Here is a 12743-nt window from a genome sequence, read left to right as displayed (position 1 = left end):
TGACATATTCTAGTATACGTAATATACTTGATCAAACAAAAATTTTTGCATACTTGTGTATTAAAATTTAGGTAAAAATTTGCTATTAGTCATTGTATCGTGTAAGTTGTGAATTTAATATTTATATTTTAATTTGATTAATTTTAGTCCATTCGAATTCTAAAATTTCAATCCTAACTCAATTTGTAACAATTAAATCTGGTTAGTTAAATTCTGCTATTAATATTGTATTATTCGTAAAGTTGTAGTCTTAAATGTTCTCCAATTTGATCATGTTCATAGTTCTTGTACTTTTGAATTTCAAATTTTTGTATATTGACAAAAATGATAGCAATAAAACTCATTAATTAGCGCGTTTTCTGTTTGTAATGAATGAGAACAAAAAGATGACATGATAATACACAAGAAAGATTTAATAAAAGAAAAAACATATAATTACTAAATACTTAATAAAAATATTTATAAATTTACAAAATAAAAATTAACAGGGTAAACTACAAAAATAGTCACTTATGTATGGTTTAAATTATGTTTTGCTCACTTAACTTTAATTTATTACAAAATAGTCACTAATGTTACCGATTCATTGAACTGCTACTATTTCTTAGGTGTAACGACAATGACGTGACACGTTAAATTACTATTTTAAATGAAAAAATTAGGTTAATTTGCATAAATAGTCATTATATATTTCCTTTTGAGCAAAATAATTCATTTTATTTTATCTTTCTTTCCAAAAAGATTATAGAAGGATATGAAATAAACTTGATTTATTGATCAATATTATTGTATTTTATGATTTCAAATAACAAAATTGATAATCGTCCATAATTCTGCCAATCACTTACCTTTGTTTCGTTCTCTTTATTTTTTTTGTTGTTGCAATAATCAAAAACTCTAGCCTCAATCTCTTTAGGTACAATTCTCTTGTGTCATCTCATATTGTCTTTGCCATTTTTCATTGCTCAGCACCAAGGTTGTTGGAATCGAATTGGATCAATAGGTCAGACCAGTTGTATTGGTGGGAGATCGGTTCGAAAAGTGATTTTAAATCGATTAAATCAGGAATCGATACGAATCGATGATATGACCGATTTAACTATCGGTCCGGTTTAAAAAAAAACACTACTCATTAAGGTAGTTTTTTTTCCCTACATAACCTAAGTTGTTTTACATAAGTAAATTGTTTCCCATAATTCAATAGATCTTGGGTTTTGTTGTTGTTGATGATTTCATTCTTTTTTTCTAAAGCTCTGCTATTATTGGTTTCAAAAAGTATAGATTTGTTGATCTGTTTTGGTTTTGGCATAGATGTTTTATACGTGAACTAAAAATATTTATTTTGTTTTTTTATCCATAAAGAAATGTGAAAATACACTAGTTGGAATTTTGGATTAATTTGCGAAGTTTCAGTTGAAATTTTAGATGTATTTCCTGAACATTTTTTTTTAAGAATTGAAATAAGCAAATTATTGTTTTTAGTTCCGTAATCAATTGAAAATTACATCCCAGGAATTTACTCGTTTCCCAAGTTCATGATTGGGTATTCATGTTAAAAAATATATTAAAAGTAAAATACTGATTAAAATAAGTTTATCTCATTTAGTTGTCAAATCTTTTGTGAAGGAAAAAATAAAGAAAGAGAAAGAGAGAAATAAAAAAGAAAAGAAAAGAGAAAATGGAAAGAAAAATAGAAGTTGAAAGAAAATAAAAGAAAAATAATTAAAATAGTGACATTACATCATTGACAACAGATAACATCTCAATGATCAAAATGTTACAAATTAATAACATTAGTGACCATTTTGTAACAAACTGAAGTTCACTGATCATACATAAATTACTATTTTTGTAGTTTACCTAGAATGATATGGGTGAATCTAGATAAGTTTAAATTAGTCATTTATAGATATGGACAAATTTTGATAAAATTTGATACCTATATTTCGAGTTGGGTAGAGCCTAAGCTGTATAGTACTAATACCATACATGAGTGTAACACTACCGGATTACAGGATGTTACATTCAATTTTGTAGTATACATACATTCACACATGTAATCAAGTGTTAATCATTCGAATTATGTTAACAATCATATTTAGGTATTATATGAACTTACATAAACTCAAACAAAAAATAAATATAATCAAAATTTATATTAATATAATATATTTATCAATGATGTTGGATGTAAAAGTAGTAAATTTTTAATACCAAAATTTAAAATTCAAAATTCAAAATCCAAAATGAAATTTGTTTTCCTATAAATTGAATTGGAGCCCATAGAAATTGTGAGCTGACGGGATGAAGATCTGTTGGGCAAAAAATAGAAGGAATGTTTGAGTTGGCATCTAAAAAGAAAATCAGCGCTTGAAGTTTGAACCAGAACGAAAAGCCAATAATATCACTTCAAAAAATCTAAAAAGACAAAAAGATCTCTAACGTTTTCCACTTTGGGTAGTATCCAACAATACTTCATATATTCCCTTGTTGTCCACAAAAAATTCTTTGATAAACAGATATACCATTGCCGACTTTAATTATAATTTTTCCCTATGGTGGAATGTCTTACGTGTGCCACATGGCTGTCTTCGACATTGAAAGGTTATCTCCGGTGACCGGACTTTCATCGTCCTTCATCTTCCATAGAAAGACCAAAGTCTTCGGGTTTGGGTTCGGATTCGGGTTGAAGCGGAAAGTAGCGATAAGGAAATGGCCGAAGCTTAAAGCGAAGGCGGAGTTATCCAAGTCTTTCTCTGTCAATCTGGGTTTGGATTCCCAGGTTTTTTTCTTCTTATTTTCTCTCACTTAATTATTTTTCACTTTCCTCTCACTTTGTTTTCTTTTTTTTTTCTGCCTTGATTTTATGTTAGTTTCAAGTGTATTTTGTTATTGAAACAAATATTACTCGGTTGAAATGACTGGCATAGTCTTAGGGCTGGTGTTTTCTAATTTGTTGGAAATACTCTGATTTTGATTTGTATAGACATTGCAATTGCTCCCTGCTTTTAGTTTAAGAAACTTAAGGGCAATATGTTCTATATGAGCTTCGATTCCTGGTTCCAGTTTTGTTCTATAGATTATTTGTTTATGCAATTTCTCAAATTTAAGATTTTTATGATAGTTCATGCTTCATACCTGCTTAAAGTAGGAAAGCCTGGCTATTTCTATGGCAACTAGTTGATGCAATGGACTGCGTCTGCATTTAAGTATTGTCTGCTTTGGAGAAGACTGTCCTCACGGTTTTGCCATTTGAGAAAAAGTGTCTCATGAGAGGAAGGTGGTTTTTTGCTGTATGTAGCCATAGTCTAATCCTTAGCTAGTTGACGTAGGATAGTTCCCTCCCTCCTTTATGTAAGAAGCTTGGCAATATCTGAATGAGCTGAATGTGGGTTCCTGTTTTGTTGTATGAAGTATTGTTTGTGCAATATCTCAGTTTTAGACTGTGTATAATAGTTCATACCTCTTCTAAGTAAGAAAAGCCTAGTCATTCCTATTGCTGCTAACATGGTGTGATTTTTTACTTTCACTGAATTAGCTGATTATGATCCTTGTCATCGTTTCTGTTAAAATACGCACTGATAAATTTGTTCCTGAATATGCCATTAAGGTCTATTTGGTATGAATGAAAGAGCTGGAAGTAGCTTTAAAAAAGGAAGAAAGGTCTCTTGATTCTCTCAAGCATTTTGCTAAACTCATGCTGGATTAAATACAGTGATTATTTATATTCTGTTCTGACATACAGTCCATGTCCTCCAGTGAATTAACCACATTCTTTATGCATATCTGCGGAGCACAATGAAACAGCAACAATAATTGGTCAATATTATCCTTGTCTAAGCTTTTTTAATGCCTTGTCTCCATCTTTTTTGTTTATCCTTGATGTCCATTTAACAGTCTATGTTTGGGGTTCATGGCTGCCCCTCCCAACAATGTCATCTCCAAGGTCCTTGGGAGTGCAATGTGCCTTACCATTGCATCCAACGTTTGTTGGTGCCTTGTTTCTGTCTTTTGATGCCAATAATTTGTATCAATACATTTGAGTTACATTGCTGCTCTTCCCCCCCCCCCCTTCCTTAATTGTAGACTGGTTTTGTTAGCTTTGTTTAATGTCTATTTTCCATAGAGAAGAAATTGGATTCTCTTTTCTTGCATCATCTGACACTGCTTTATTTGGATTAGAAGACTGCCCAGTCTCATGATGTATCACAATTACGGTGGATTGGTCCAGTTCCTGGGGATATTGCAGAAGTTGAGGCTTATTGTAGAATATTTAGAGCAGCTGAAAGGCTCCATACCGCTTTGATGGAGACTCTATGCAATCCACTAACAGGCGAATGTAGTGTTTCATATGATTTCACACCAGAGGAAAAACCAGTGGCAGAGGATAAGATTGTGTCTGTGCTTGGTTGCATGCTATCTCTTTTGAACAAAGGAAGAGAAGATGTTCTTTCTGGAAGAGTTTCAGTTATGAATACTTTTCGCATGGCAGATCTGCGTGTTATGGAGGATAAGCTTCCACCACTTGCTCTTTTCAGGAGTGAGATGAAGAGGTGTTGTGAGAGCTTACATGTCGCTCTTGAGAACTATTTGACACCTGATGATTTTCGAAGTCTGCATGTTTGGAGGAAGTTGCAAAGGTTGAAGAATGCTTGTTACGATTTGGGTTTTCCACGCAAGGATAACCATCCATGCCATACATTGTTCGCCAACTGGCAATCTGTTTGTTGGTCCACCTCTAAAGAAGAGGTAGAGTCAAAAGATTGTGAAATAGAATTTTGGAGGGGTGGTCAAGTGACAGAGGAAGGTCTGAAGTGGTTGATTGACAGAGGATTTAAAACCATTGTTGATCTAAGAGCTGAGACTGTAAAGGACAACTTTTATCAATCAGCCTTGGATGATGCTATTTTATCTGGGAAAGTTGAATTGGTGAAAATTCCGGTGGAGGTTGGAACGGCACCTTCCATGGAGCAGGTTGAGAAGTTTGCGTCTTTGGTTTCAGATTGCAACAAAAAACCAGTCTATCTCCATAGTAAGGAAGGAGTATGGAGAACTTCTGCAATGGTCTCCAGATGGCAGCAGTACATGACTCGCTTTGCATCTGTTTCAAATCAGTCAGCAAGTCCAAGTGATGCATTGCCACTGGATGCAAATGGATCAGGGACACTTCGGCCATCTTCTAGTAAAGAAGAAAAGTTCAAGTTACAAGAGACAAATAAGTTATTGCAAGAAAGTTCAATTTTGATTTGTAGTTCTAATGGGGAACATCTAAAAGGAGCCTTCTCAGACAGCGAAAAAGAAGATCACAGAATTGGTGAGGCCAACATTGACCCTGTTCCCAGCCAAGTTATGACATCTGGGGAAGCAGTTGATAATGAGAATGGAGCAAAGATTAACATCTATGAGAATGCCAATCCTCTACAGGCTCAGTTTCCTCCTTGCAATGTTTTCTCTAGAAAAGAAATGTCCAAGTTTCTAAGGAGTAAAAAGATCTCTCCTCCAATGCATTTTAATCCTCAGCTCAAAAGATTGGAGATCCAGCCTGTTTCAGGAGAGATTTCTATTGGAGGAACATGGGGAAGTGAGGTGGTTCCTGCTAATACCAAATCAGGGCTTGTAGAGACTGAAAGTTCAAATGGAGTATTTAGTGCTAAAAATCAAGCTCAAGAGAATAAGAACCTTGCTGCTGCCAATGAGAAACGCATGAATGGAACTAGTTATGCTTCTAGTAGCCTAAATGTGAATGGATTTGTTGAAGGTGAGAGATATTCCATGACTGAAACCAAGGTCGCAACTTTAGACGGGAGTTCCGATGGGCATGTTACATCTAACTCTTTTAGCAAGATCCAGAAGAGCAATGGAAATGCCTCCTCCTATTCAAGCGATGATGAATTGGTGTCAATTGAGGGAAATATGTGTGCTTCTGCAACTGGTGTTGTAAGAGTGCAGTCAAGAAAGAAAGCAGAGATGTTTTTAGTGCGGACAGATGGGTTCTCTTGTGCCAGGGAAAAGGTGACTGAATCTTCCTTGGCCTTCACTCATCCTAGTACCCAACAACAGATGCTTATGTGGAAGTCTACACCAAAGACTGTATTACTGTTAAAGAAGCTGGGACCTGAACTGATGAAAGAAGCTAAAGAGGTACCATATGAAGAATTTGTTTGTTAATGCGAATAAATACCTCCTTGCACTTTGAAAAGTAACTATTAGAGTATTTCTATGTTAGTCAGTTCTAATTTCTATTGGTTTGTGCATGCATAATCTGAAACCGGAATGACACTGGGATCAGACTTATAGATTCCGTGGATGTTGATGGGACTGAATGTAGACACTTGTAACCTTGATTTTTTGCATGCTTGAATTGTTCCAACTATTAGGGTACTATTTGAATTGGTTTCAGTTTTCAATCCTCTTAGTATTGTTGTTTTTGTTTCTTATACAAGTATTCAATCATATTATTTAAATGGTTTCAGTATTTTTCATTGGAATTTTTGAGAAGACATAGATGGAGGTAGAGTGGGGAATTGGTATGTTAAACTTGTGATATGTTGAGGGTAAGTTGTGGATAATAACAGGTGGTTGACAAAGGATCATGTTGTTAGGAAGTCAATGTAAGGCATAATAAGTAACATCTTCAAAATCTAACTTGAGCAATGATAGTTTCTTGAACTGGCAGTTGCAAATGCATTCCATTTTTTTCTGCAGTTGATACGGTTCTTTGTTTGGTATGTGGCAGTTGTAACTGCATTTTTGTGTTTGATGCTCAGGTTGCTTCTTTCTTGTATTATCAAGAGAAAATGAATGTCCTTGTTGAACCTGAGGTCCATGACATATTTGCTAGAATCCCTGGGTTTGGATTTGTTCAAACCTTTTATACTCAAGATACCAGGTAGCACTATGATTTAATGTGCAATAGAGTTGATAATCTAGTATTCCTCAAACTTCAGTTAGAATCTTACTTATTGTATGCTCTCATGACAGTGATCTCCATGAGAGGGTTGATTTTGTGGCATGCTTGGGTGGCGATGGGGTTATATTGCATGCATCAAATTTATTTAGAGGTGCTGTACCACCTGTTGTATCATTTAATCTTGGATCTCTTGGATTCCTCACTTCCCACACTGTAAGTTGCCCAGTTATGTGATCTTTGTTACTGGATATTGAGTTTCCTCATGATTTTTTATATGTTCAATACTTTCTAACTATTTATTACTATAGTTTGAAGACTACAGGCAAGACTTGAAACAGGTTATCCATGGTAATAACACGGCAGAAGGTGTTTACATAACTCTTAGAATGCGCCTACGGTGTGAGATTTTTCGAAATGGTAAAGCAGTTCCAGGGAAAATATTTGATGTCCTAAATGAAGTCGTTGTTGATCGGGGTTCTAATCCATACCTTTCTAAGATTGAATGTTATGAACATGACCGACTAATAACGAAGGTTAGTTAATTATTTTCCATGAAAAGATAAAGAAAGAAAATTTTAGCCTGAATTATAGTTTTTTTTAAATTTTTTTTTATGCTTTAGTTGTTAAAATATACGATCTTAAATAAGTTTATAGGTGGCCAATCTTTTATGACCTTCTGACGCTTTCATTTAACTAAAAATCAGAAATTTGCCTGCGCTTAGCTGCAGAGCAAATTTTTATTTATGCTTTTTAACTTCTATATATTTTATTCTTTTTCATCACAAAATTAATAGTTGATTGATATTTATTGTATTTTATTATGTGCGTATTTGAATGCAATGCTTTTATTCTAATTTTATTTAATAAAATGTCTTTTCCCCATATTTTTCTTAGTGTTGATAGTTTACTTTTTAATTGGATTTTAATAATATTTTGTTCTTTATATATATATTTTTGGTAATTTTGTATTTTTTATACTGATTTCTTTTCTCTTTTTTAGATAACATTTGAAGATGGCTGGCAGCCAATTACGCTTAATTGAGGCTGTAAAATAATATAAAACTGTTTTAATATGATTTATTTTACTGATTTTGTGACAACTGTTTTCACTAATTGAATCCCCCCCCCCTCTTCTGGTCAAAAGAGGGATTAGTTGGATGCAAAATGGCAGCCATTTGTGGCCCTAATTGAGGCCTTAAAATATACAAATGCTTCGTTCTAATATAATGTCATTGATATGCCTCTAGGTGCAAGGTGATGGAGTCATAGTAGCTACTCCTACAGGGAGTACTGCTTATTCTACAGCTGCCGGAGGTTCCATGGTAGGTTGTCCTTTCAAGTTTCAGAGATACACGTGAGGTTTATTTTATATAACACCATTTTTGGTATCACTGGTTATCCTGTAAGTAACAAGATACTGTTGTTGATGCAGGTTCATCCAAATGTTCCTTGCATGCTTTTCACACCTATCTGCCCACATTCCCTCTCATTTAGACCTGTTATACTTCCAGATTCTGCAAGGCTTGAATTGAAGGTAAATGCGCTTATAGTTTATTTTATAATTTTTTCCCCCAAAATGAGAACAAAGTAGAATTCTTTTATGCTTTGGTTTAAACTACTGTACATTTTTTGCTTTAAGCGGTCAAACTAGGTTAACATTCTATTTTTTTCAATTGAATGTTGTTTATCATTTTGCATATTAGAAAAGATTCATTACTTCTTTTTGTCGTGCATGATGGCTCAATGCTTGTCAAAAGATGTTAACATGGGAAGAACAATTTTAAGTTCGGTCTGTTGATCCTCTTAGTTTGTCAGCATATTATCTACATTATATAGGTGTGGGTATGATAATGTATGTCCATTGGCATTGGAGTCCACACTTCTAAACTTCATGTGAAAGGTTTGTTTTGTTTTCAAGAATTTGACGTTATCCAGTCTTTGCTATATTATTTAAGGATTCCTCTATTGCTATTCCTAGCCCTGGTTAAACTTGTTAGTTTTCATTGGCATATGAGAATAAGATCATTTCTTTTGCACGAGCTTAGAGCACTTGTTGCTAAACAAGGCATAAAAAATGTATGACTTTGCCACTTCTCGTCTCAGATTTCTTTAACAATAACATCACGATATCTGCATTTGAAGGAAATTTCTTAGCCAAGTTATGTGTATTATATAAAGCACTGAGACACAATTTTGTTGTGGTTTCACAGATACCTGATGACGCTAGGAGTAATGCTTGGGTTTCTTTTGATGGGAAAAGAAGGCAGCAACTCTCGCGAGGACATTCTGTCAGAATATCCATGAGCCAGCACCCCCTTCCAACTGTCAATAAATGCGATCAAACTGGTGATTGGTTCCACAGTTTGATTCGTTGCCTCAACTGGAACGAGCGAATGGATCAAAAAGCCCTGTAAGGTCCTCAGACATGGGAAAGTAAGTTTCTTCGTCCTCTAACATATGATAAAGGTTAATGTAAATTGCTGTACAGATTTAAATTGGAAAGAGTAGTAAGTTTAACAGACAAAGAGTGACATTTTATTCATTACCACGATAGGCTTCACCATGAAAGTAAAGTTTGTCAATTTACAAAGAGTGACATTTTAGTCATGATACAGCTTTAAAGTAAATAAAAAGATCTAATATTTATTTTTTGTTGAAGGATCTAATCATTGTGTGTTTTGTTTCGGCTAGTTACATGCATTTTTTTTCCTTGTAGTTTTTCTATTGTGTATTTTTGCAACTAAATGAAGGAATGGTACAAAACTTTGTTACTCCAACTTAGGTAAGAGTTTGGGACACGGGTGTGTATGACATTGATATTTCAATTTGCCCAAGCAGAATCTCATATTGGCTATATAGGGTTAATGTAGATTTTAGTACTTGAATTTGGCATGTAAATCGATCATCCAACTCCCCTTTTTAGGAAACCCATTGCTCCTTCAATCGGTTGCTTCTCCTCCTCAGCTCTAGACTTTGCGATTACCAAGCAACCTCAACTCAATACAAAATAAATCTAATGCTTTCTTCAACTCCATCTTTTAGCAGGTCTCTTTTTTTTTGTTTGTTTGTAATTCCATGCTTGACAGCATAAGAATAGGAAAGGGGAAAGCTTTTGACGAACAGGAAAATTTTGGGTAAAATTTTTGCTTTGATTTAAGGGCTTTTGCTTTGAAATATTTTGGGTAAAAAAAATTGCTTAAATTTTTTACTTTAATATAAGGACTTTTGCCTTTGAATGATTCTTGGTAAAATCAATACTTGAGATTTTCTTTTTCCCCTCCAAAAGAATTTACGAATTTATTATTATGGGATTTCATTTGTATGGCTCTTCATTAGTTACAAAGCCAGAAATCATGTTCAAAAGGATTTTTGCTTTATTGAAAGAATCCAGCCTTAGGTTTACTTTTTATAGGCCCCATATGGCTTAGTATTCAAAGTTGATATTTATAGGCTTAAACAGGTCTCCAAATTATATAGTTTGCTTCACTTAGGTACTAAATTTTTTAATAGAAGTGGTGTTTAAATGATCAATTTGCTTCATTTTATCTCAAAACAAGATATCAACTAATAATAACATGACATGTGGCATGTTCAGATGTACTTATTTGACCTCATACAATATAGTTTAAATTCTGCTATTAGTTTTTTTACAATGTTTAAGTGCGAATTTAGTTTTTGCACTTTAATTTGATTATTTTTATTCTTTGTATTTTTTTAATTTAGAAATCTCAGTCATGATTAAAAATAACTGTTAACTTTGTTAAGGTATGTTATTTCCAAAACATGATACAACAAACATACTATCACATGAGTAATGTCATATCAGTTTGTTATCTTCACATATTACTAAAAAAAAAATCAATTAATGGATGTATCGATTATCATTTGCGTTAAAATAGAAATTTCAAAATTCGAAAAGTATACGGACTAAAATAATTTAACGGGAGAACATGAACTAAATTTACAAATTTACGCATAGGACAAAATTAATGGTTGAATTAAATAAAATGAATTTAATTGTTAGTGTTTGAGTTAAAATTGAAATTTCAAAATTCAAAAAATACAATAACTAAAATTGATGAAATTAAAAAATATAAAAGTTAAAATTCATCAATATAAATATAAGAATTAAATATTCAGCTTATGCAAAGTACGAGAGCTACAACATAATTTAACCATATATATTAGTCTTTATGTAGTAAAACAAATAATTATTAAAAATACATTTATATTAGAAAAAAAAAGTGAAAATAGGAGAATTGATAAATAAAAAGAAATTCATTTAAATGAAAAAGATCAAACTAATAAGATAATCTTATAAACATGTATTGTTTATTTTGTAATCTGGTTTTTATGAACTTTAAAATAGTACCCAAAGCAGCAGAAAAAAAAAACTAATGTAATTGTAATTATAGTTTTCTTCAAATAAAAAACTAGAACTGGAATGTCGTTTTATGTTTTTTAACTTTAATATTGTATTATATAAGATTATTTCTCATTCTAGGTATACCAAATTTTATTTCTTAAAATGCAATTTTTTTAATAATTACATTCGAATCACAGTTGAGAGTTAGAACTATAATAGATACTACATGCATCAAGTTCAGTGATGTTTAAATCTTATCATTTACGATTAACCCAACCTTAATAATTACATTATATAGAGCTTAATATTTATATGTGTACGGTCATCATTTATCTTAAATCTAACCATAATAAATGTATTATATAAAACTCGGATCTATAAGTGTCGAGTTTATATATGTTTTAGTTTTCATCATTTATTGCGAACTTAATTGTAATAAATGCATTATATAGAGCTCGATATTCTAATAAATTGTTTCTTCTTTAGCAAAGTTCAACTTAAATTTTATTTTTTTGTATAGTATGATCGCATAAATAAGTTATGTCCATACTTCTTAATCATAAATTTTTATAAATAAATATATTATAACATTTTATGATAGATAAATTATTTTTTTATAATAAACTTCTTTACCATGACTTTAGAATTTTTTTAATATTTAAATAATATATTTTTTATTATAACTTTATAAAATATACAAATTATTTTTATAATATACATTTTTTAGATTTATAATATAAGAAAATTTTTGCTATAACCATCCCAAATACACATATATGTCTATACTTATAATATAATTTTTATCACTTGTATAAAAATACTTTTTTGCGTGTAATTTCATGCATAATTACTCTAATTATCACATTTCCCTTAGAATTGAAAGTGTAATTGGGCGTTCTAATTACACCCGATTTAGTGAGACCTACTAATTATAATGGTTATCCAGACGTGTCGTGCTTGTGTAATTACAAGCAATTTTATTATAATCCAATTACTAACTGACTTTTCAAACATTACTTTAAAAAAACTTTAAATACCAACATAAGAAAAGTGACCTAGTTCAAGAGCCAAAAATCTTTCTCTTTTTGGGGATAAATATAAAAACTAGATGTGAATTTTGATTTAATGTACAATTTGATATATAAACTTCGGTTTTGTACAATCATACACAATTACACATGTAACTGATTATGAATCAAATGTATGTATAAAACTTTTATTTTTGATTCAATTGTATATATTTAAAAAAATAAATACATTAATTTATTTCATATTAGATAAGCATAATCATTTATGCATGTAAACATAAAATAATATTATATAAATAATATTGTTAATTCGAAAAAAAATGGTACTAAAAATTTGTGAAAACTAAAAATTGAATTTTTTTCTTTAAAAATTAAAAATTAAATTAAATTAAAATGTGATGTATAAAATAAAATAAAAAATCATCTCTAACCTTAAACA

General features: G+C 31.6%; 1 protein-coding gene across 2 annotated transcripts; it reads left to right on the top strand.

Moving 5' to 3' along the window:
- Positions 1-2293: 2293 nt before the first annotated feature.
- Positions 2294-9561, top strand: LOC121217852 (NAD kinase 2, chloroplastic). 2 transcript variants are annotated; one of them, XM_041094332.1, is made up of 8 exons: positions 2294-2782; positions 4186-6141; positions 6768-6889; positions 6982-7123; positions 7219-7443; positions 8158-8232; positions 8343-8444; positions 9121-9561. In XM_041094332.1, the coding sequence occupies exons 1-8, from the start codon at positions 2564-2566 to the stop codon at positions 9322-9324; spliced, it is 3045 nt and encodes a 1014-aa protein (XP_040950266.1). In that variant the 5' UTR covers positions 2294-2563; the 3' UTR covers positions 9325-9561. The 2 variants fall into 2 exon arrangements, with proteins under 2 accessions (XP_040950266.1, XP_040950265.1); XM_041094331.1 differs by having other exon boundaries at positions 4183-6141.
- The last annotated feature ends 3182 nt before the right edge of the window (positions 9562-12743 follow it).

This window comes from Gossypium hirsutum, chromosome D05, assembly GCF_007990345.1.
Source record: "Gossypium hirsutum isolate 1008001.06 chromosome D05, Gossypium_hirsutum_v2.1, whole genome shotgun sequence".
NCBI lineage: Eukaryota > Viridiplantae > Streptophyta > Magnoliopsida > Malvales > Malvaceae > Gossypium > Gossypium hirsutum.
This window is presented reverse-complemented; position numbering and strand designations above follow the sequence as displayed.